The sequence below is a fragment of the Rhinopithecus roxellana genome, chromosome 5 (genome assembly GCF_007565055.1).
Source record: "Rhinopithecus roxellana isolate Shanxi Qingling chromosome 5, ASM756505v1, whole genome shotgun sequence".
NCBI lineage: Eukaryota > Metazoa > Chordata > Mammalia > Primates > Cercopithecidae > Rhinopithecus > Rhinopithecus roxellana.
In genome coordinates this window covers 29,864,895-29,890,707 of record NC_044553.1, presented here as the reverse complement: position 1 = coordinate 29,890,707, position 25,813 = coordinate 29,864,895, and the positions used below count along the sequence as shown (strand labels likewise).

The 25,813-nt window shown below is 41.4% G+C and overlaps 1 protein-coding gene and 1 pseudogene across 6 annotated transcripts in view; both read left to right on the top strand.

Moving 5' to 3' along the window:
- The window catches only part of TTBK2 (tau tubulin kinase 2), a 178,606-nt gene that overhangs the window by 112,786 nt on the left and 40,007 nt on the right, over positions 1-25,813 (top strand). For all 6 annotated transcript variants that reach the window (XM_010383778.2, XM_030930648.1, XM_030930650.1 and 3 more), the window contains 2 exons: positions 12,872-13,029; positions 25,046-25,262. In XM_010383778.2, the coding sequence (XP_010382080.2) occupies positions 12,872-13,029; positions 25,046-25,262 (375 nt within the window). The remainder of the gene's footprint in view (positions 1-12,871; positions 13,030-25,045; positions 25,263-25,813) is intronic.
- On the top strand, positions 5,236-8,016 carry LOC115897516 (annotated as a pseudogene).

Sequence of the window (25,813 nt, the reverse complement as noted above, 5' to 3'; positions counted from 1 at the left end):
GCAGTCACGGCTCACTGCAGCTTCAGCCTCCAAGACTCAAGTGATTCTCCCACTTTAGCCTCCTGAGTAGCTTTATCTACAAGTGTGCACCATGCCTGGCTTTTTTTGTTGTTGTTTTTGTTTTTTTTTTAAAGCAGAGATGAAGTCTCCTTATGTTGCCCAAGCAGGTCTCGAACTCCTGGCCTCAAGCAATCTCCTTCTGCCTTGGTCTTCCAAAGTGCTGAGATAATCAGCATGAAGCCACCATACCTGGTCTTTTCTTTCAAAATTTTGGATTTTTCATGGGACAACCAGTAAAGTTAAAAACAACAATAAACCTCCTTCATCAACAAGCAAAAAGCATATCCATGTTTAGTATGACTGCTTCCCTAGCTACATCAAAGGTCAAATAGCAATAATATGTTTCCAGCTTTGTCTATTCTGAACTAAGACCAAAGTCAATTTTTTTGTTATAGTCAAAGTGTTAAATGATGCAGTTTTACAGAGCTTTGTGTGTATTTTATAAATCTTTAAAATTTAGAATATCTTGCCATAGAATGTTATTACTTCAACATGTTGCACATGGCCAGCACCTCATCCAATAGCTGCTACCGTTCACTCTGACATCAGGTGTGGACCTAGAGAGAATAACTATTTTGTTTTCTACCAGGAATCTTTTATGTGTCTCTCACTTTACAATAAAGGCTGAAATTTGCTTTTGAGAAGTTTTATATTATTTTGTGAAATTACATCAAGTTTATCTGTACTTAGTATTTATATATGATTCTGTTTCCCTAGCTAGCTTTTAAATCCTGGAGAAACAACCATGTCTTTTTTTTTAACTCCATATTACACCTGGCACCTAAATTTTCAACAAATGTTAGGTAAATTTAATTGAGTCTTTACCAACAGTCTCCTACACAGAGAATACAAGAAAAATTAACCCTATAAGTGATTAAATACTGTTTTCTGTCTGTTAAAATAAATGTGAAGATATCAGAATTATAAACAAGATTAAAGCAGATATGTTCCTATAAATATTGTTTTTTAGATTCTAAATTATAACAACTATAAGAGATAGAGTATTTCAACCACAGTGATTCATGCTTGTAATCTCAGCACCTTTGAGAGATTGAGGCAGGAGTATCACTTGAGGCCAGGAGTTTGAGACCAGCCTGGGCAACCCAGTAAGACCCTGTTTCTACAAAAAACAAAACAACAACAACAAATAACAAAAAAATTAGCCAGGTGTGGTGGCATGCACCTGTAGTCCCGGCTACTTGGGAGGCTGAGATGGGAGGGTTGCTTGAGTGAATCAAGGCTGCAGTGAGCCATAATTGTGCCACTGCACTACAGCCTGAGTGACAGAGTGAGACTCCATCTCAATAACAATACTAGTAATAATAGGATCACATGATCCTGATAAGAACACAAATATCTTTATTAGAGTATTCAAATTATGTTAAGCATCACTTAGCAAGTTGAGAAGACTAATGAAATCCATAAATATTTACACTGTTGGTGAAACTGAAACTAAAATGTGTATCTCAACCAGTTCACCCACTGCTACAGCATTGCTAATATCAGAGGATAGGATAGAGAGGAAATGCAAAGCTAAGCAAGCTTCATTAATCTTCTTAATATACTTTCCGCGTTTAGGAATGGGACTATTTAAACGTAGATTACGTCAAAATGCAGTAGATTTGCCTCTTGCTTTGGGGGACATAGAGCAGTTGTAGGATCCTCTGACTCTGATAACATCTGAATTAAATTTTTCTGAGGGCACAGATGCTACTTGTGAGGCAAACAAGAAAAAAGATAAGCTGAAAACAAGGGGGAACCTCCTATCAAATAGAGTGGTAAAGGAAGGTCTCTTTCTAAAGCTACCATGTAAGGCCAAGGGGTGCCCAATCTTTTGGCTTCCCTGGGCCACATTGGAAGAAGAATTGTCTTGGGCTACACATAAAATACACTAACACTAATGATAGCTGATGAGCCAAAAAAAAAAAAAAAATTGCAGAAAAATCTCATAATGTTTTAAGAAAGTTTACAAATTTGTGTTGGGCCACATTCAAAGCTGTCCTATGTTACGGGTTAGAGAAGCTTGATTGTAAGCCAAGCCCCAAAAGATGGGATTGTGTTGGCCATGTGAAGAGCAAAAATAAGAGGTAGAATGTTAGAAGCCGAGGGAAGAACATGCACATGCGTGGGCCCTAATGGGAGAAAGGACTGAAAGGAGACAAGTGTGGCCAGACAGTAAATAAGGAGAGAGAACAGGTTGAGGCGAGGTTGGAAAGAGTCAGAAACCAGATTATGCAGGGCCTTATAGGCTTTTTTAAGGAGTTTGGATTTTTATTCTAAGTACAACACAAAGCCTCGGAAGTGTTATAAACAAGACCATGGTGATGCGATTTGTGCTTTAAGAAGATTACTTTTGCAGTTATGGGCATCCAAATGAAACAAAGGAGAATCAGAGACTAGTTGGGAAGGTACTGAGATAAGCTGAGCTATGCCTTGGAAAGAAATAATTTTTTTTAAATCAGTGTCTTTTTTTTTTTTTTTTGAGACATAGTCTTGCTCTGTTGCCCAGGCTGGAGTGCAATGGTGTGATCTCGGCTCACTGCAACCTCCACCTCCTAGATTCAAGTGATTCTCTGCCTCAGCCTCCCAAGTAGGTGGGACCACAGGCACATGCCACCACGCCCAGCTAATTTTTGTGTAGGGTTTTTATAGAGATAGGGTTTTACCATATTGGCCAGGCTGGTCTCAAACTCCTAGCCTCAAAGTGCTCAAACCCGCCTTGGCCTCCCAAAGTGCTAGGATTACAGGTGTGAACCACCATGCCTGGCCTAAAAATCAGTGTCTTAACACCATAAAGGTTCTTGATCATATAATACACGAGTCAAGTTGTACAACTCTCCTAGGCAACTTTTAAGAGTAACTTGAAAATCCAGGATCTGCCCACATATTGACACTGCTGTCTTTAATACATGGCCTTTTACTATTATCAGGAAAGGGAATAGTGTGGATGATGGCTTAGGGGTTTTATAGGCAGGCCTGGAAGTGATCTACAACACTGGTGTATGCCCAGTAGTCAGAACTCAATCACACTGACCCAACACTAACTGCAGGGGAGGCTAGGAGATAGAGTATTCCCTTCTGGCCAGGAGGCAAGATGATGATGACCTTGACTTGAGAGAAGTAGTAGAGATGGAGGGAAATGGGTGACTTCTTGCCTTGGCGCTGTTAGCCTTATCTCCTTTCATTCCCCATTGTACTTATGTGATCTAGTCATATTAGACCCCTCGATGCAGTCAAATGAGATTACCAGTTCTTCTCCCAGTGTGCCTTGCCTGGAATGTGCCTCTGTTTCATAACACTGCTTGTCTTGTGAAACTGAAAGCCTAGCTCAGATGTCAGTTTCTCCGCAGTCTCCTCTGATCCCTTCCATTCCTTCTGTATTCCATACTGGAGTAATTTCTTCTGTTCAGCTCTTAGAGCAGCAGTACTTTGTTTTGTCTCTTTATTATATAAGCTCCTTAAGAGCCAGGGCCTTGCACATTTATCTCAATTTTCTCAAGAACATAGCACAATGATAGGCGTTTAATAAAAGTGAAAAATTCAATTAAATCTGCTTGATTTTTGCTTCTGTTGAATGTAAACCACCCAAAGACAGGACTGTGTTTTGTTAACATTTATATTCCTAGCACTCAGGACAGTAGGCGGTCAATGTATGTCTGAAACAAGGAGTGAATATTTGATGTAGCTGTAGAATACAATAGAGTCACACTGTGTTTATGTGACTCACTTAAATTCAGCTGTGTGTTCAGGAGGTAGAAAAATCTTAACATCTGTGATTCTGCCTGCCCTTTGGCTTAGTCATGCCTTATGGTGAGGGTAATGATTTAGTGCCCTGAAGCATCTGCTATTCTCTCAGTCTTCTTGTTGACAGCAGTCCAGTGGCCCCAAATCAGGCTGCACCAAGTATGAGTCCAATAGTTGAAAGCAGAGTACTTTTTTTGGTACAAGTGTGACTGCTGTTTGCAGCCAGCTTACTTTATCCACATTCATATGAGGAAAAGACATCTATTCTGGAGCTGGAGGAAAAACTGGCTCTGTTGCACCTATGGAGAAATGGTAGTATTCTGTACTTTGTGGACATTTTAAGGTGTTTTCAAGGATAATTTCAACTAGATGCTGTTTTTACCTTGCCTGCTGACTGGCTGTAACTCTTCTATAGTAGAAATAGCACCATACGTAAAAGACCTGTTTAAATTGGTGCTTTGCCACATACTGTTTAGATAACCTTTCTAGATCTCAGTTTTGTAGTCGGTGAAATGGTGGAAATACGGACTTCACAGCATTGTTGTTAAGATTTTTTTTTTTTTTTTGAGACGGAGTTTCGCTCTTGTCACCCAGGCTGGAGTGCAATGGCGTGATCTCGGCTCACTGCAACCTCTACCTCCCAGGTTCAAGCAATTCTCCTGCCCCAGCCTCGCAAGTAGCTGGGATTACAGGCATGTGCCACCAGGCCTGGCTACTTTTGTATTTTTAGTAGAGATAGGGTTTCACCATGTTGGCCAGGCTGATCTCCAACTGCTGACATCAGGTGATCCACCCACCTCGGCCTCTCAAAGTGCTGGGATTACAGGTGTGAGCCACGGCGACTGGCCGTTGTTAAGATTTTTAATGAGGTAATTATGAGAATAATTTGTAAATTTTAAAGTATCATGTAAATGTTAGAAATGTAAGTGGTTTTACATGTACCTCCGTGATGCTGCATTTGCTTATAGTAATCTCTGTTTCTTTTTTTTTTTTGGCACTCCTGGTTGGAGTGCAGTGGTACAATTTTGGCTCACTGCAACCTCCACCTCCTGGGTTAAAGCAATCCTCTCATCTCAGCTTCCCAAGTAGCTAGGACCACAGGCGTGCACCACCACATCTGGCTACTTTTTATATTTTTAGTAGAAATGGGATTTCACCACATTGGCCAGATCTCAAACTCCTGACCTCAGGTGATCTGCCCGCCTTGGCCTACCAAAGTGCTGGGATTACAGGTGTGAGCCACAGCACCATGCCTATAATCATCTCATTTTTCTTCACTGAGCATTACCTTCTATGTTAGTAGAACTTCTTTTATTTCCTCTTTGCTGCTTTGTCCTGTCACAGCAATAAGAAAATGTTGTTTACCTTTTTTATTGGCCTTATGAGGAGGCATTGAAAAGCCTTAGTGTACTATATTTCCAGGCAGTTTACCGTTTGGACTGATTGAGCCCCTGAAAGGGAAGACTGATATCAGCCAGAACTTTTGACTGAGTAAGTGACCATGCTGCCTTACCCTGCCTCAGGTCCTGGGGCAGCCAACCATGGGGGGCACTTCTGAATCTCCAGTATCTTGATATGCAGTCATGCGCCACATAATGATATTTCAGTCAATGATGGACTGCGTATATGACAGTGGTCCCATAAGCTTATAATACTGTGTTTTTACTCTACCTTTTCTATATTTAGATATGTTTACATACACAAATACTAACCACTGCATAACAATTGCCTACCGTATTCAGTACAATAATATGCTACACAGATAGGTAGCTTAGTAGCAATAGGCTATACTATACAGCCTAGGTGTGTAATAGGCTATACCATCTAGCTTTGTGTAAGTACATGTATTAGTCAGGGTTCTCTAGAGAGACAGAACTAATGGAATATATATATATATAAAGGGGAATTTATTAAGTATTAACTCACATGATTACAAGGTCCAACAGTAGGCCATCTGCAGGCTGAAGAGCAGGGAGAGCCGGTCCGAGTCCCAAAACTGAAGAGTCTAATGTTGGAGGAAAGGAAGCATCCAGCATGGAAGAAAAATGTAGGCTGGGAGGCTAGGCCAATCTTACCTTTTCATGTTTTTCTGCCTGCTTTATATTTGCTGGCATCTGATTAGTTGGTGCCCACCAAATTAAGGGTGGGTCTGCCTTCCCTAGTCCACTGACTCAAATGTTAATCTTTGACAACACCCTCACAGATACACCCAGGATCAATACTTTGTATCCTTCTATCCAGTCAAGTTGACACTTAGTATTAACCATCACAGTACACTCTATGATGTTTGCACAATGAAATGCCTATGGACACATTTCTCAGAATGTATCCCCATTGCTATGTGACACCTGATTTAATGATGAAAACAGGTAAAGGTTGCAACTTCTTTGACTCATTCTCTTTATTTTATTATTATTATTATTATTATTATTATTATTATTATTATTTTGCTGGCTTAGTTTGCTAGAGGATGGGTGCAATTAAATTTTTTCTTTACCAATGTTGCTAAAATCCCCAAGGAGAGCACAGAAGTAAAGAATGTGTGCAGACCACTCCTTCTGGGATCTCTGTCTGGTTTGGCCTACCTGCCCCCACTCCTGCCTCCACCATGTCCATCAGGGTGACCCAGAAGTCCTACAAGGTGTCCACCTCTGGCCCCCAGGCCTTCAGCAGCCTCTCCTACACGAGTGAGCCCGGTGCCTGCATCAGCTCCTCGAGCTTCTCCCGAGTGGGCAGCAGCAGCTTCTGGAGTGGCCTGGGTGGAGGCTGTGGTAGGGCCAGTGGTATGGGAGGCATCACCGCCGTCACTGTCAACCAGAGCCTGCTGAGCCCCCTTAACCTGGAGATGAACCGCAACATTCAGGCCGTGTGCTCCCAAGAGAATGACCAGATCAAGAGCCTCAACAACAAGTTTGCCTTCTTCATAGACAAGGTGCGGTTCCTGGAGCAGCAGAACAAGATGCTGGAGACCAAGTGGAGCCTCCTGCAGCAGCAGAAGACGGTTTGGAGCAACATGGACAACATGTTTGAGAGCTACATCAACAACCTTAGGCGGCAGCTGGAGACTCTGGGCCAGGAGAAGCTGAAGCTGGAGGCGGAGTTTGGCAACATGCAAGGGCTGGTGGAGGACTTCAAGAACAAGTATGAGGATGAGATCAATAAGCGTACAGAGATGGAGAATGAATTTGTCCTCATCGAGAAGGCTGTGGATGAAGCTTACATGAACAAGGTGGAGTTGGAGTCTCCTGGGAAGGGCTGACTGACAAGATCAGCTTCCTCAGGCAGCTGTGTGAAGAGGAGATTGGGAGCTGCAGTCCCAGGTCTTGGACACGTCTGTGGTGCTGTCCATTTACAACAGCCGCTTCCTGGACATGGACAGCATCATCACGGAGGTCGAGGCACAGTACGAGGAGATGGCCAACCGCAGCTGGACTGAGGCTGAGAGCATGTACCAGATCAAGTATAAGGAGATTCTGACGCTGGCTGGGAAGCATGGGGATGACCTGCAGCATACATAGACTGAGATCTCTGAGATAAACTGGAACATCAGTGGGCTCCAGGCTAAGATTGAGGGTCTCAAAGGCCAGAGGACTTCCCTGGAGGCCGCCATCACACATGCCGAGCAGCGTGGGGGAGCTGGCCATTAAGGATGCCAATGCCAAGCTGTCTGAGCTGGAGGCCGCCCTGTAGCGGGCCAAGCAGTACATGGCACAGTAGCTGCTTGTGTACCAGGAGCTGATGAACGTCAAGCTGGCCCTGGACGTTGAGATTGCCACCTACAGGAAGCTGCCGGAGGGCGAAGAGAGCCAGCTGGAGTCTGGGATGCAGAACATGAGTATCCATATGAAGATCACCAGCAGCTATGTAGGTGGTCAGAGCTTGGCCTATGGGGGCCTCACAAGCCCTGGCCTCAGCTACAGCCTGGGCTCCAGCTTTGTCTGTGGCGTGGGCTCCAGCTCCTTCAGCCGCACCAGCTCCTCCAGGGTCGTGGTTGTGAAGAACGAAACCCGTGATGGGAATCTGGTGTCCGAGTCCTCCAACGTCCTGCCCAAGTGAACAGTTGTGGCAGCTCCTCCTAGCCTGCCCCGCCTGCAGCTGCCACAGAGCCCCAGGAGGGAGGCCGCTGTGCAGGTTAACCCGCCTGGGGCTTCTCCCTAGCCCTCAGCCATCCGGTGGGAGTTTACTACCTGGGGACCCCAGTTTGCCCATGTCTCCAGCTACAAAACAATTCAATTGCTTTTTTTTTTTTTTTTTTTTTTCGGTCCAAAATAAAACCTCGGCTAGCTCTGCCAAAAAAAGAAAAAAGAATGTGTGCATTTCTTTCCCTCTGTTGCATCTACTTGTCACTGAAGTAGGGCAATTTCTTTTGTAGTAAATAATCTGCCTTTGAATCAGCCAAGCCAACATTGCCATTGTGCTCCCCTGCTTAAGTGCTTTATTGATCCACTAATTTACAATTTATTAACTGAGAATTCAGGAATCAGGATTGTTAGTGAGTTCTTAATATCACCTTACACATAATTCTTGGTTTTGCAAAAGCTGGACTTGGTCTACACTCTCTTTGAAAGGGCAAACTGGGATTTCACATGGAGGTAAATATGATACAGCTATTGATTGCACTTTATGCTAAGGATAAGAGGAATGCTTCACCAAGGCATTGTGTGTATGTCAGATGACTGACTGCCATAAAGAGTAAGGATATTTCAGGTAGTAGGAGCTGGCACCAAGCATCTATGTAGGCTGCATATAGGCATATAGTCGATTTATTTTAGAATAATATATTTTTGTTGATTTTTTTCTAGTTATTAAAAGTTAATACGTGGTCATTATAAAAGTTTTAGAATTATAGAAAAATGGTAAATTCACATTACTCAGAATCTCATTATCCTGACATAGTAATTGACTTTCATTGTTTATTTATTTATTTTGAGACAGGGTCTCACTCTGTCACCCAGGCTGGAGTGCAGTGGTGTGATCTCAGCTCACTCCAAACTCTGCCTACCCAGGCTCAAGTAATCCACCCCAGCTTCCCAAGTAGCTGAGACCAGAAGTGTACACCACCACACCTGGCTAATTTCTTGTATTTTTGTTAGAGACAGGGTTTCACCATGTTGCCTAGGCTGTAATTGACTTTTATTACTTTGTATCTTGAATAATTTGCTTTTGAAAAATCATTGTATTGAATATCCCATCAAATTTAAAATGGACTGCTTCTTATTCATAAGTGCAAGTAGAAGAGGGATTGACACAAATAATCCACACAGTGGCCAAATAAAAAGTAATGCAGGGCTGGGCGCATTGGCTCATGCCTGTAATCCCAGCACTTTGGGAGGCCGAGACAGGAGGATCACTTGAGGTCAGGAGTTCAAGACCAGCCTGGCCAACATGGCAAAGCCCCATCTCTACCAAAAATAGAAAAAAAATTAGCCGGGTGTGGTGGCACGTGTCTGTAGTCCCAGCTACTTGGGAAGTGAGGCAGGAGAATCTCTTGAATCCAGGAGGCAGAGATTGCGGTGAGCCGAGATTGCACCACTGCACTCCAGCCTGGGCAACACAGTGAGACTCCGTCTCAAAAACAAACAAACAAAAAGTAATACAGGTTGAATATCCCTTATTTGAAGTGTTTTGGATTTCAGATTTTTTAGGATTTTGTATTATTTTGCATTATATTGGTGGAGCAACACAAATCCACAATCCACAATGCCCCAGTGAGCATTTCATTTGAGCATCATGTCAGCACCCAAAGTTGTGTTTTGGAATATTTCGGATTCTTGATTTTCACATTTGGGATGCTCAATCTGCATAGCATTTTTGCCTGTTCATTACCTTCTTCAAGTTCTCCCTCCTCTTTTCCTCCTCTTCACACAACTTCCCCTTCACTTAACTGCCTCCTTTCCCTACATCCATTTACAGAGGATTCACTTTCCCGAAGGTGATTGCTTCTGGTATTTCTCACACTATTTCATCAGTTACTCCTCTGGCAGCCAAGTATAAGCATATTTCTCAAGAAGACTGGGAATAGCCTTACAGTGTCAACCATAAGTCCAAAATTTCTTTGTATTCTCCTGGTTTATCTTAAAAGTTCATTTGAATTTTGCTTTCCAACTTCTTTGTGTCCACAGTATTATAAAATATTATAATAAATGTCATACCTCTGTGTAAAATACTCCAGGAAGCTGTGCCACATTGTCAAATCACTTTAAATTCTCTCTGGCATATGGCTGCATCCCCTGGGGGGTACCTGCTACCCTAGTTTGAGAAACTTAGACTCTAAATGTAGATGAATTTGTATTTTCTAAGAATATATTATTAAGTAAAAGAAGGAGTCAGATGTATACTAGATTTTCAGAGATTATCAATGAAGAGATATGGGACATGCCTTTTAGAGGGAAGCATTGGAATCATTTGGAAGATTTTTTTCAGATTTTTCCCTTCTCCCTTTCCAGTTTGAGAATTACTGCCACAGTGAGTCCCTGTTCTGATGGGAAAGTGCTTTGTTCCCCAATGATATTGGGATATAAAAAAGAATGAGAGGCTGGGCACGGTGTCTCGCGCCTGTAATCCCAGCACTTAGGGAGGCCAAGGTGGGCGGATCACCTGAGGTCAGGAGTTTCAGACCATCCTGGCCAACATGGACCCCGTCTCTGCTAAAGATACAAAATTTAGCCAGGCGTGGTGGCATGCGCCTGTAGTCCCAGCTACTCAGGAGGCTGAGGCAGGAGAATCGCTTGAACCCAGGAGGCGAAGGTTGCAGTGAGCTGAGATTGCGCCACTGCACTCCAGCCTGGGCAAGAAAGTGAGACTCCGTCTCAAATAAAATAAAATAAAATAAAAATAATAAAAAGTAGAAAAAGAATGAGGGCTATTCAAATTTAACAGACACACACATATATATATACACCCAGACATATATTCACACACTACATATACTGTATATACCATATGGATGACTTACAAGATAGTTTTTATTCTAAAATCTATTTGACTGAGTTAGAGTTTTTTGTTTTTATTATTTATCATAGCCAAACATGATGTAACACATTCAGTTACCAGAAGAGTAAGTCCTCGACTTGTCCTGTTTCTACTATTCCAGTCTGAGGAAGGTTAGGATTTAGTGCCACCCTGCTCCCGAATTAGAAGATTATTTTGCTAGATTAGAAATGTTTTTCTCTAAAATATCTGCAGAGCTCTGCCCAGTCTGACCATTTGTTCCCACTAGGGTGCCTTTAAGTGCCTCAGTGCTTTTAGCTTTCCTGTTTCTTTTGTTCTTGTCTGCCGTCTTTCTGTCTCCTGCTGCTGGTGTCTAATATCACCATCATAGTAACAAACTGTTTCTAATTTGAGGTCCAGTGCCATAGAATACATTTTCTAAGACATACGATACTATGATAGATGTAAGAAAATAATTCCATGATAAAAGGACATCTTGCATAAAAACCATTTAGGATCATTTCTGTTGCAGCACAATATAGATGGAGAATTTAGCAGTGGCAGTCTAAGTGCTCACATAGCAAGGCTCCCCTGGATGGGGATTCCACCTTCCAGGAAGCATGCATCTCACTCTGTGAGAACCTATGAGAACCTTGATTTCAGAGTTAGGAGAGAGGGTCAAAGGTCTGGCACTTCAATTCCCATATCCTAGATTCCAGTCCATCTTTATTTCCTCCTTTGTGTTTTCTACAGCCCTCTACCTCTGACATTTGGAGAAGTCTAAGTTGTAATGTAGGTGACTTACATAAACAAAAATAGGACCCATAGGCTGGTATCTCTTGATATCTATATGCTGATGACACCCAAATTTATATCTGCATTTCCTATTCCTCCCTAAACTCACTGCTTTCCATGTCACTGCATTGACTCAGTGACTCAGGACAGAAATCTATGTCCAGTTCTTATCACCTTTACTGTTACCATGCTGGTTTAGCTGACAGTAATCTCTTAACTGGCCATCTTTTCCAAGTACCCTCATTCCCATCCCTGTTTATGGCATCTATTGACCACTCAATAGCTGAAGTAATCTTTTTTTTTTTTTCTTGAGAAAGGTTCTCATTCTGTCACTCAGGCTGGAGTGCAGTGGCATGATCTCGGCTCACTGCAACCTCCGCCTCCCAGGTTCAAGCAATTCTCATGCCTTAGCCTCCTGAGTAGCTGGGATTACAGGCGTGCACTACCACACCCAGCTAATTTTTGTGTTTTTGATAGAGACAGAGTTTCACCATGTTCACCAGGCTGGTGGAGTAAAATTTTTAAAACCTAAATCAGACCTGTGCAAAATCCTCCAAAGCAGTGCTGATTTCAGGTCTGGGTAGGAAATGCACAAGATGAATCTCAGAGGATAGGATACTAACAGTTCCAGAAATGACGAGGAGAGAATGAGGCTATAATCATAAAATTGGAAATGGTGCCTACTGACAGAAACAATAAAGGTCTTTTATGAGATCCTTCTCAAGAACACATCAAACTTTAGGAATTGAAAGACAAAAAATGAAATTATACAGAATATATATATCAAACTAACAATATAAATCAAGCAATGTTTTGATAATTTGTATATGGAGACACACAAACATACACACACATATTTTAAGAATTTTTTAAACCTACAAAAAAAAAATAGAGGAAAGCACAATGAACTTCTATACTCCCCTTACCTAGACACATCACCTGTTAACGCTGGCTACTTTTTTAGGTTGAAACATATAAAAATGTCCTTGTTTTGTTTTGACAAATAAATGATAAAATAGATGGTTCAACTGAATGTACACTAACATAGACACTTATAAACAACACACATCCTTTAGCCAAACCATCTGAGAGTAGGTTATAGATACGTTGCTTCATTATGTATCTCTCAAAAACAGAAACATTCTATGCAACTGAGAAAAATCAACATTAATTCAATATCATCATCCACATATAGTTCCTATTCAAATTTCTCAATTTGAATCATCAGTTTTTAAAGAAAATCACATTACAAAATCATTTTGTGAGTCTAGTGTGCTTTCTCATAGAATAAAGCGACTGTGTTTACTGTTCACTTACTCTAGTTTTTTTTTTTGTGGTTTAGCTTCTTACATCCGTGTTTGACAATAGCATCAAGACTTTTGGAGTAATTGAGAGTGACCCTTTTGACTGGGAGAAGACTGGAAATGATGGCTCCCTAACAACCACCACTACTTCTACCACCCCTCAGTTGCACACTCGCTTGACCCCTGCTGCAATCGGGTATGTCCTAAACAGATCATTTGGTGGTGTCTTTCCTGGATGCATTGTATTTGCAAAAATTTATTTCATCCGGATTCCCTCAGATGACCAAATGCTAAGACATCAGGGAAAGCCTATGGATCTCCTCGAATTAACATTGCTCTTATGTACGCCTTTGAAATTACTTGCTTTGGATTGTACTAATAGATTATACTGTGAAATGGGAGCTTAGAGCTTATGTGACTTGTTGATGTCAAATTTATAATGGGTTTTCTTCAAAATGAGGACCAGCATTAGTTGTATTTCCAAATAATATATGGAACCCTGAAAAGAATGTGCCACAATTATATCTATATTGTGCCAAAGTTTAGTGGGAACAAAGCATATAGCATGTTCTTCTTAAAGTGATTTAACAACTTTCATAATGTATTAAGAAAAGGTTATGATCTATTTCCGTGATCTTAGTTTTTTATTGTTAATGTTTTTTCCTCTACATGTATTAAATAGTTTCCTTTTATCTTTTATTTTGTCTTTTTTTCTAATTTTTTTTACCTGCTTTAGTTGTTTCAAACATTTTGGTCAAAAAAAAAAAAAAAAACAAAAAACAAAAGTAAATACCCGAAATGCTGAGGCAGAAGGATCACTTGAGCCCGGGAATTAGAGGCTGCAGTGAGCTATGGTTGTGCCACTACACTCTAGCCTCTGCAACAGAGTGGGACCCCTCTCTGGGGAAAAGAAAGTGAACAGGGACAAATTGTCATACAATTTAAGTTAATTGGGATATTATACCACTAATCCATTGCTTTGATTTTTTTTTTTTTTTTTTTTTTTTTTTTTTAACATGGAGTTTCATTCTTGTTGCCCAGGCTGGAGTGCAATGGCGTGATAACAGCTCACTGCAACCTCTGCCTCCCAGGTTCAAGCGATTCTTCTACCTCAGCCTCCCAAGTAGCTGGGATTACAGGCCTTTGCCACCACGCCTGGCTAATTTTGTATTTTTAGTAGAGACGGGGTTTCACTATGCTGATCAGGCTGATCTCAAACTCCTGACCTCAAGTGATCTGCCTGCCTCGTCCTCCCAAAGTGCTGGGATTACAGGCGTGAACCACTGCGCCGGCCTGATTTTTTTTTTTTTTTTAAGAGATGGAGTCTGGCTATGTCACCCAGGCTGGAGTGCAGTATTTGTAGGCACAGTCATAGTGCACTATGGCCTCAAATTCCCGGGCTGAAGCAATCCTCCTGCCTCAGCCTCTCTAGACTACAGACATGCACCCTTGTGTCCAGCTCTGATCTTTATATTGAAAGATGGGATCTCTAGAACTTGTTGAATCATCGGAAGAGTTTTCATAGACTCACATAACTGGATAGTATCACTGACTATCTTGTCTAAGCAGATGTTTTTTAAAAACACCTGTTCCTGGGACCTGCCCCAGACCTGTTGAATCAGAATGCCTAGAGGTGGGGCACAGAAGTCCATATGCATCAAATACTTCTCATGCTTATCAGAGTTTGGGATCCACTGCCCTAATCCAGCCCCCCTATCTTACAAGTGAGGAAATAATTCTGACACTGAAGTAAATCCAACTTTAGGTAAATATTAGTGGCAGAGCTGGAGCCAGTCCAGAAATTCTGTTCTAGTGTTTTTGTCCTTCCCCTTTGATTATTGTTAGGAATAAGTCTCCAACTTGCAAAAATTCAGGTGATAGCACTTCAGGGACCTAAAGACAGTGAAGGCAGTTTATGTTCCCATCTTCCAATGTTTCCTCCAAAATAACACAGAACAGCAAAGAAAGAAAACTACAGCTACGCAGAAAAACCATGTCCTCAGCATAACTTGTAAAAGATGTCCAAGCTTCAAAATAACTGTAAATAAAAAGAAAAATATGAGACCACAAATCCTAGTGCAGTATCTTTCATGCTCTTGCCTCACCTACCCCTGCCAGAAGACTTTATAAAGACAGATCAAGAAAAACTGTGGGGAAGACGGAAATTGCAACGGGATGTAAGGTTGATCTAAAACCAATGCCATACTCCAGGTGTCTTTCGATCCAAACATAAATAAATAAAACCAGTGCTAGAAAGACTAAACCCATGCTAATAAGGAAAATACTAAAAAGTGTCCCGATAGATCAGATGATGAATTTCAGGGAAGTAAAAATATGCGTAATTCGAAAGAAAATAAAGGGAGAAGTGTGCTTCATTAGTGGAGTGGTGGAGGAAAAAAGATGTATCACTTTGGGTCCAGTCAGGAGACAGAAACTACACAGTAATTTGAATAGGAAAAAAATTAAAGAATTATTTAAAATTTTTATTGATACACAATAATTGTACATATATATGGGATACATGGAATATTTTAATACACGCATGCAATGTGTTATGATCAAATCAGGTCATTATTTGATCATATGATTATGATCAAATCATATCCATTAGCTCAAACATTTATCATTTCTTTGTGTTGGGAACTTTTCAAACCTTCTAGCTATTTTGAAATATACGTGAGTATTTTTGTTTGTTGGTTTGTTTTTTTTGCGACAGAATCTCACTCAATCACCCAGGCTGGAGTGCAGTGGCGTGATCTAGGCTCACTGCCACCTCTACCTCTTGAGTTCAAGCCATTCTCCTGCCTCAGCCTTCCGAGTAGCTGGAATTACAGGGGTGCGCCACCACACTCATTTTTGTATGTTTAGTAGAGACGGGGTTTCACCATGTTGGGCAGGCTGGTCTGGAACTCCTGACCTTAGGTGATCCACCTGCCTCGGCCTCCCAAAGTGCTGAGATCACAGGCATGAGCCACTGTGCCCAGCCTACATAAGATATTGTTAACTATAGTCAATAATAGGGAATTGGAATAACATGGGATTGATTAATAAGAAATAAAGATAAATGTACAGAATACAGATACAGGAATAGCAGATACAAGGTCCAGCCACGATGCCTAGGACTGAGTGAGATTAAACCTCCAAGCAAGAGCTGTCCCACCCCTACTCAAGGACTGAGATTCAGACCTTATTGGGAGAGGAAGAAAGGAAATCAGAATTGATTGAACTCAGGAAAGAAATAGAAGGAAAAGACAAAATTACCTCAGAATTGAAGAATATATTACAAAGTGCACAAAGGAGAATAGACTTAAGTGAAAATTTAATAGAAGTCATTGAATAAGGACAAGGAAAAAACCTGGAGAGAATGAAAATGAGATAAACTCAAGAGTTAGAGAGAAGGTAGTGCAAACTAAAGGCAGAGAAGAAATAACATTCAGGTTGTTGGAGTGCCTGAAAAAGAAAAACAAAATAATACCAGTTAAAACTGAGAAACCAAATAGCAGAAGATTAAATTTAAAAACAGAGAACTGGCTGGGTGTGGTGGCTCACACTTGTAATCCCAGCACTTTGGGAGGCTGAGGTGGATGAGTCATGAGGTCAGGAGTTCGAGATCAGCCTGTCCAATGTCGTGAAACCCCGTCTCTACTAAAAAGTACAAAAATTAGTCGGGCTCGGTGGCTCACGACTGTAATCCCAGCACTTTGGGAGGCCGAGGCGGGTGGATCACGAGGTCAGGAGATTGAGACCATCCTGGCTAACACGGTGAAACCCTGTCTCTACTAAAAATACAAAAATGAAATTAACCGGGCATGGTGGCAGGTGCCTGTAGTCCCAGCTGCTCAGGAGGCTGAGGCGGGAGAATGGCGTGAACCCAGGAGGTGGAGCTTGCAGTGAGCTGAGATCGCGCCATTGCACCCCAGCCTGGGTAACAGAATGAGACTCTGTCTCAAAACAAACAAACAAACGAAAAAAAAAAAAAAACACACACACAAAAATGAGCTGGGCGTGATGGCACACACCTGTAGTCCCAGCTACTTGGGAGGCTGAGGCAGGAGAATTGCTTGAACCCAGGAGGCAGAGGTTGCAGTGAGCCAAGATCACGCCACTGCACTCCAGCCTGGGCAACAACGTGAGACTGTGTCTCAAACAAAAAACGAAAAAACCCACAGAGGACTAAGAGCATTTAAAAAGGTTTATGTCCAAAGATAAGCATTAGAACAAAAAGGTGAACCTCCTAAAATACTCCCCCAAAATTATGTATAAATTAAAGTACAGGCCAGGCACAATGGTTCATGCCTGTAATCCCAGTACTTTGGGAGGCCAAGGTGGACAGATCACTTTGAGCTCAGGAGTTTGAGACCAGCCTGGGCAACATGGTGAAACACTGTCTCTACAAAAAATACAAAAATTAGCCGGGTGTGGTGGCGTGCACCTGTAGTCCCAGCTACTCCAAAGGCTGAAGCTGGAGAATGGCTTGAGCCCAGGAAGTAGAGGTTGCAGTTACCTGAGATTGCACCACTATACTCCACCCCGGGCAACAGAGCAAGATCTTGACTCAAAAACAACAACAACAACAAAAACTGGACAAAGGATACGTCTTGTAGAGGAAGAAATGTAGCAAATGTAGCAAGATACTGTGCACATAATAATAAAATACTATGACAAAGCTTTCCCTCTATGTTCTCTTCTAGGAGTTTTATAGTCTTAGGTCTTAACATATAGGTCTTTTATACATTTTTAGTTGATTTTTGTGTATTGTGTAAAATGGGGGTCCAATTCCTTTGCATGTGGAAATCCAGTTTTTCCGGCACCATTTGTTGAAGAACACCATTTATTGGACCCCATTGTGTCCTTTTGGTGCCCTTGTTGAAAATTAGTTGATCAAGTAAGATATCTGCACTCTCGTGTTCATTGCAGCATTATTTACAATAACCGAGATACAGGAACAACCTGAATACCCATTGATGGACAAATTGATAAAGAAAATGTGTGTGAGGCCGGGCGCGGTGGCTCAAGCCTGTAATCCCAGCACTTTGGGAGGCCGAGACGGGCGGATCACGAGGTCAGGAGATTGAGACCATCCTGGCTAACACGGTGAAACCCCGTCTCTACTAAAAAATACAAAAAACTAGCCGGGCGAGGTGGCGGGCGCCTGTAGTCCCAGCTACTCGGGAGGCTGAGGCAGGAGAATGGCGTGAACCCGGGAGGCGGAGCTTGCAGTGAGCTGAGATACGGCCACTGCACTCCAGCCCCGGCGACAGAGTGAGACTCGGTCTCAAAAAAAAAAAAAAAAGAAAAGAAAATGTGTGTGTGTGTGTGCATTGTATATATTTGTATATATATACACACACAATGGAATATAGATTTATAAATACATACACACACATAATAGAATATTACTCAGCTTTTTAATTTTTCTATTTTTATTTTTTGAGACTGAGTCTTGCCCTGTTGCTCAGGCTCTAGTGCAGTGACACGATCTCTGCTCACTGCAACCTCCGCCTCCTGGATTCAAGCAATTCTTCTGCCTCAGCCTCCTGAGTAGCTGGTATTACAGGCCTGCGTCACCACACCTGGCTAATTTTTGTATTTTTATTAGAGATGGGGTTTCACCATGTTGGCCAGGCTGGTCTGGAACTCCTGATATCAGGTGATCCACCTGCCTCAACCTCCCAAAGTGCTGAGATTACAGGCATGAGCCACTGCGCCCAACCTTATTCAGCTTTTAAAAAGGAGATCCTACCATTTGCCACAGCATAGATGGAACTAAAAGACATGCTTAGTGAAATAAGCCAGACAGAAAGAAAAATGTTGCATGATCTCATTTATATGTGAAAAAACATATATATACACACACATATACATACACACACACACATATACATACATCTATATATATATATATGCACTCAAATGCACAGAGATTGAGAATGAAACAGTGGTTACCACAGGGGGTTCAAGGAGGGAGGAAGGAAAGGAAATGGGGAGATGTAGTTCAAAGGATATAAAATAGCAGATATGTGGGATGTACAAGTGTGGAGATCTAATGGACAACATAAAGAATAACCTTAATAAAATTGTATTTTCAGAAGACTTGGACATATCTTAAATAAAAATAAAATTGTATTAGAGATTTTTGTTAAATAAGGAGATTTTAGCTGCTCTTTATCACAAAAAGGGTATGAGTTGATAGATATGTTAATCTGTTTCCCTATAATAACCATTTTACTGTCTGTGTGTATCCTATTACATCATGTTACAAAGCTCAGATACACACAATTGAAGGAAATAAAATACTACAGCAGACTTAAGATCAAACATATCAGTCACAGCAATAAATATACATGGGCTTAAGTCACCTATTAAAAGGAAAAGGTTTTCAGTTTGGATTATATAGCTATATTCATATGCTGTATATAAGAGACACACACCTAAAAACAGTAAGAAAGAGATGGACAAAGATAGAAAGATAGAAAAGAGAAATGAGCCGGGCGCGGTGGCTCAAGCCTGTAATCCCAGCACTTTGGAAGGCCGAGACGGGCGGATCACAAGGTCAGGAGATCGAGACCATCCTGGCTAACACGGTGAAACCCCGTCTCTACTAAAAAATATAAAAAAATGAGCCGGGCGTGGTGGCGGCGCCTGTAGTCCCAGCTATTCGGGAGGCTGAGGCAGGAGAATGGCGTAAACCCGGGAGGCGGAGCTTGCAGTGAGCCAAGATCCGGTCACTGGACTCCAGCCTGGGAGACAGCGAGACTCCGCCTCAAAGAAAAAAAAAAAGAAAAGAAAAGAGAAATGATCCTAATAACAGATGATGTAGAATTCAAGCCAAAACAAAAAAACTTACAAAAGATGGAAGGGCACTTTTTAATGCCAAATGCCACAATTCACAAGTGGGATACAAAATTTTTTAATATTTAGTCACCAGAATCATGACACTCACCTTTAGGAAACAACAACTGCAGGATATTCAAGGCGACATAAAAACACACCCATAATCAGAGATGTTAATGCACCACTCTCACTTTAAGACAGATTAAGTGAACAGAGAATAGGAAGATAGAAGACTTAAACAACATGATCATAGTAAGGTAGATCTTATTTATGTTTTCTGAACACTATACCTTGATGATACAGACTATACCTCCTGCCCAAGTACCCCTGGAACATTCACAAAAGTTGATCAGGCATTAGGTCACAAAGAAACATGTAAGTAGTTCCATAAAGTAGAAGTATTACACTATCTGATCACACTGCAAGAAAACTAGAAATTACCAGCAAAATTAAAGTATCAAAGGCCCTTTTACTGGAAATTTAAAAACCTGTTAAACTACAGTCATGTGCCGCGTAATGACATTGCCATCAACGACACACCACATATATGACAGTGGTCCTCTAAGATTACAATACTGTAGTTTTACTCTACCTTTTCTATGTTTAGATATGTTATAATACCCAAATACTTACCATTGTGTTATGCTTGCCTGCAGTATTCAGAACAGTAACATGCTGTACAGGTTTGTAACCTAGGAGCAATAGGCTATACCGTATAGCCTAGGCATGTAATAGGCTATACAATACAGTTTTTTTTAAGTACACTGTGATCGTTTGGTTAATGACGAAATTGCCTGACGATGGCATTTGTTAGAATGTATCCCCATCATTAAGTGATGCATGACTGTACTCTTGGGTGAAAAGGAAAATAAAAACTACAAGTTATAGAAAAAAATGATAATGTAAACACTACTTATCAGAATCTATGAGATAAATTTAGAGCAAAGATCAGAGGAAAATCAATGGCATTAAACAAGGAGGTACATAATGTCAGTATGTCTTTTTACTGATGATACTAGTGTTGATAATTTGGTTACAGTGGCCAGTTCTTTCTACTATAAAGTTAACTGTTTTTCTAAGAAATAATCTTGTGGGAAGATATTTGCAACTATTTCAGCACTGTGTTTCTCGTCATACTTTTGCCTGTTAGTTGTAGCGTCCAACAGTGACTCTTGCCCACATCACTATCTGACCCTCCAAGGAAAAGCTTGACAATCTCTGATTGTTTTCTGTTTGCAAATGATATGGTAGAACACCTGGAGAATCAGTGTTAAAGAAAACAATGTATAGTGTATGTCCCAGAACCCCGAATTTCTTCGTAGAGGGAGACTGAAAGTTTAGGAGAAGGTGAGAGGACGCTTTAAATCATGAGCCAGCAAGCTTTATCTGTAAAGGCCAGATAAATATCTGTGAGCTGTGCTGTCTCTGTCACAACTGTCATTGCTGTTGTAGTGCAAAAGCTGCCATGACCAACACGTAAACAAATGAGACTGACTGTGTTCCAACACGTCTATTAAAAAAAATAGGTTTTATGTTTAATGCCGTAGATTTTCCTCTGATCTGCAGGCCAGATTTGGCCCACAGACACTAGTTTGCCTTGGATTATGGGGAATGAAATATGAAAAGGATGTTCGTTCTTACTATTTTCTCTCGTATCTCTTCAGTTATTCCACACATTTTCTTTCTTATTCCCTTAATCTGCTTCAGTTACATAACACCTTGCCCGGAAACACAGGCCATGTGCTAATAACACTCATGTGTACTGTCTCACTCATTCATACTCCTGAACATGATATAATTTTCCTGGGAAGGAATTATTTCTTTCTATGTCGCATACTCCAGATTTGGATCAGAGTTTAGGAAAAGAAAGGAAACAATAACCAGGGAAGGAGTAATGAGTGGAGAATAAATGCAGAGGGAGGGGCCGGGTGGGAGAGGAACCTGAGTCCTGTAAAAGAGAGCCTGTGTGGAGGAGATAGACGAGGGCCTTGCAGTGTGTGGTATCATACTGAAGCATAAGATATAAGAGAAAAAGTAGGATTGTATTCAAGCAGAAGTAGAAGTGTATTCAGAGGTGGAGGCGTGGTTTGTTTCCTGAGGTGTGAAAGAAGGAAATGCCAAGGAATTGAGGTAGTTGGAAAAAAAGCAGAATAGTGGCTAGACATAAGGGGAAAAGGGGCTTGGAAGAATACTGAGCGATTAAAATGGAAAAAAGGTGAGGATAATAGACTAAGCTTCTTCAGTTCAAATATTCATCTATTTCCCTTTCTCTTTCCTCAGGAATAGAGGGAATTCTTTCAATAAATATTTGGATTACCATGTAGTACATGTATGTTAGTGTCCATTATGACTCTTGCATCAATAAATAAATTATATTGAACTAATATCTGAAAAATCCGTTAGTAGCCAATTTATTTCTGATCTTTAATTATCTCTATAATAAATCTGTTTATTTGAACTATTTTAGGCCAAACTACCTTTTAAATATGCTTCCACTGTCAGAACTGCAGACACTACTCGGTTATAAGCTTTTTTTCTGGGAGCCATTATCAGTGCTTTTCTAGATTATATCATTGTAAACTGTTGATAAAGAGGTTCATTCTAGCGTTGACCCATTTAGGCAAAGGTAGTGGTGAAGGTCATCGGTCACCAAGTCAAGTGGAACAAGTCCCTGAAAAATCACTGGTCTTCTCACAGCCTGTGAAGTACTCGTGACACCACTGCCAGGATCTAACTGTGACTCTGAAAGTGGCTCACTGAGAGGATGCCTGTGTTGCCACTCACAGTAATTACAGGAGTCAGTATAATGTACTGAAGACTGATTTGTCTACTTTGAGACATTCCAGGTCACTTCTAAGAGGAGGTTTCATTGTGTACTAAGTATTGTGTTCAGTCAGCAATAGTTTAAAAAAAAAAAAAAAAAACACCTAGAACATAGCGTTGTAGAACTGGCAGGAGCCTTTTCACTTAGTGAACGATAACTGTGAACTAGAAAAGCCTCTCATGGGAGGGTCTAAGGAAGAGATGACCAACCATGTAAATAAGACCTGGAATTACTTTGAAAGAAATATATAGACAAATACCAATTAATATTTGCTATTAGGCTGGGCGCGGTGGCTCACGCCTGTAATCCCAGCACTCTGGGAGGCCGAGGCGGGCAGATCACAAGGTCAGGAGATCGAGACCATCCTGGCTAACGCGGTGAAACCCTGACTCTATAAAAATACAAACAATTAGCCGGGCGCGGTGACAGGCGCCTGTAGTGCCAGCTACTCGGGAGGCTGAGGCAGGAGAATGGCATGAACCCGGAGGCGGAGCTTGCAGTGAGCCGAGATTGTGCCACTGCACTCCAGCCTGGGCAACAGAGCAAGACTCCATCTCAAAAAAAAAAAAATTTGCTATTTTTTTCCCCCAGGTCAGTTCATGTTGAACTATATGAACTGTATAATTACGGAAAGTCTAGTTTTCCCTCTAGGGCAAGAATTTCCTTCCTCTTGTTTGTGTTGCTAGGGCATTGCATGTAGTAGGTGCTTAGTAAAAAGTCTGCAAGTGGCTGGGCACGGTGGCTCACACCTGTAATCCTAGCACTTTGGGAGGCCGAGGTGGGCGGATCACTTGAGGCCAGGAGTTTAAGACCTGCCCAACCAACATGGCAAAACCTCATCTCTACTAAACGTATAAAAAATTAGCTGGGCATGGTGGTGCATGCCTGTAATCCCAGCTACTTGGGAGGCCAAGGCAGGAGAATCACTTGGACCCTGGTGGTTGAGGTTGCAGTGAGCCGAGATTATGCCACTGCACCCCAGTCTGGGAGACAGAGCGTGACTCTCTCAAAAATTTAAAAAAGAAAAGTCTGCAAGTGAAAAAGTAATACACATTTCACACTGTAAAAAAAATAGCATAGCTGATTGATCTGACACCTGTTTATTTCATTATGGCACTGCGAAAGTTGATTATACAAATTAGGTCATTCTTGTCATATTCAACTAAATCAATCAAGAGGCCAGAGGGAGAAAGCACTTGGGGCATATAGCACCTGCTCCAAGAATTTGATTTCTCACAAGCCCAGCTGCTGAAATGGCCTCTTGTGACTCTAACACTAAATTTACATACTTCTGTCACTCACCATTCAGAGCCTGCCAGCTCCCAAAAGCTTCTCTAGTGCCAATGAGCTTTCTTTCAAAACAGTATGTGACATCTCTCTAATAAAACCCCCAACCTCTTCTTTGGTCTTCAGATATACCAGAGACCCACTCAGTCTATATATGTGCCCCAAATTGTAGTTCTTGCTTCCCAAATGAAATGTTAATTTGGAGATTCATCTCTGTGTTTTATTTTGAGTTCAACAGCACTTAACATTTTCCTCTTTAGATTTTTTTTTTAATTCTCTAACAGGCTGGGTGCGGTAGCTCATGCCTGTAATCCCAGCACTTTGGGAGGCCAAGGTGGGTGGATCATCTGAGGTCAGGAGTTAAAGACCAGCCTACCCAACATGGCGAAACCCTGTCTCTACTAAAAATACAAAAAATAGCCGGGCGTAGTGGTGGGTGCCTGTAATTCCAGCTATTCAAGAGGCTGAGGCAAGAGAATCACTTGAATCCGAGAGGTGGAGGTTGCAGTGAACCAAGATCACGCCACCGCACTCCAGCCTGGGCGACAAGAGTGAAACTCTGTCTCAAAAAAAAAAAAAATGTTGTTTTAATTGACAAAGACTTCTTTGAAAATAGATGAAATGCTTCTTACTTATAAAGTGATTGTCAAATTAGTGTGTTATTGTTTTAGAATTTGTATTTTAAAATCAGCTTGAAAGTTCTAATTGATCAAAATGTTAAAGTTTTATTTTGTAGGATTGGCATGACCTCAGTTTTTTTTTTTCTTTTTCTTTTCTTTTCTTTCTTTTTCTTTTTCTTTCTTTTTTTTTTTTTTTTTTTTTTTGTTTCATTTTGTTTTTTGAGCTGGAGTCTTGCTCTGTCATCCAGGCTGGAGTGCAGTGGCACAATCTCGGCTTACTGCAACCTTCACCTCCTAGATGCAAGCAATTCTCCTGCCTCAGCCTCCCGAGTAGCTGGGATTACAGGCACCCGCCACCACACCCAGCTATTTTTTGTATTTTTAGTAGAGACAGGGTTTCACCATGTTGGCCAGGCTGGTCTCGAACTCCTAGCCTCGAGTGATCTGCTCGCCTCAGCCTCCCAAAGTGCTGGGATTACAGGTGTGAGCCACCATGCCTGGCCAAACTAAGTTTTCAAGGTGCCTTTTTTTTTTTTTTAACTCTCTTAATTATATGTGGACTTCATTTAAATGAAGAAATATAATTATGTAAGATAGTATCATAGTAATTTTTGATTCTTGCCTTTTTTTCCTCCCTTCATATGTAGAATTGCCAATGCCACTCCCATCCCAGGAGACTTGCTTCGAGAAAATACAGATGAGGTATTTCCAGATGAACAGCTTAGCGATGGAGAAAATGGCATCCCTGTTGGTGTGTCACCAGATAAATTGCCTGGATCTCTGGGACACCGCCGTCCCCAGGAGAAGGATGTTTGGGAAGAGATGGATGCCAACAAAAACAAGATAAAGCTTGGAATTTGTAAGGTATCAGTACCTTATAAACAACAGAAATGTATTTCTTACAGTTCAGAAGGCTGGGAAGTCCAAGAAGGAAGGCTAGGCAGATTTGGTGTCTGGTGAGGGCTGTTTTGTGGCTCCTCCTTGCTGAGTCCTCATGTAGATGGGGAAGGGTCCCTGTTGGGCCTCTTTTGTAAGGATGCCGCTCTCATTCATGAGGGCTCTGCCTTCTTGACCTAATTACCTCCCAAAGGCACACCTCCTGATACCCTCACATTGGGAGTTAGAATTTCAACAGGTGAATTTTGGGGGCCACAGACATTCAGACTATAGCCGGTGTATATGTTCAGTCATGGGAGTCATTTGCAAAATGATCTCTGGATCGATGTGATATGCCACAATGTGATTTGGCTGTTGACAAAGCACGATCTGGACCAATAGTAATCAGGAATGAGTAGTGGAAAGTAGACAGGGAGTCAGTGTCAGAGTTTTGTAGTATCAGCTGTGGCTGTCTTTATGGCACCAAGAACAAACTGTTCTTATAGCAAAAAAATCACTGGTGACATTCTCGGTTGTCA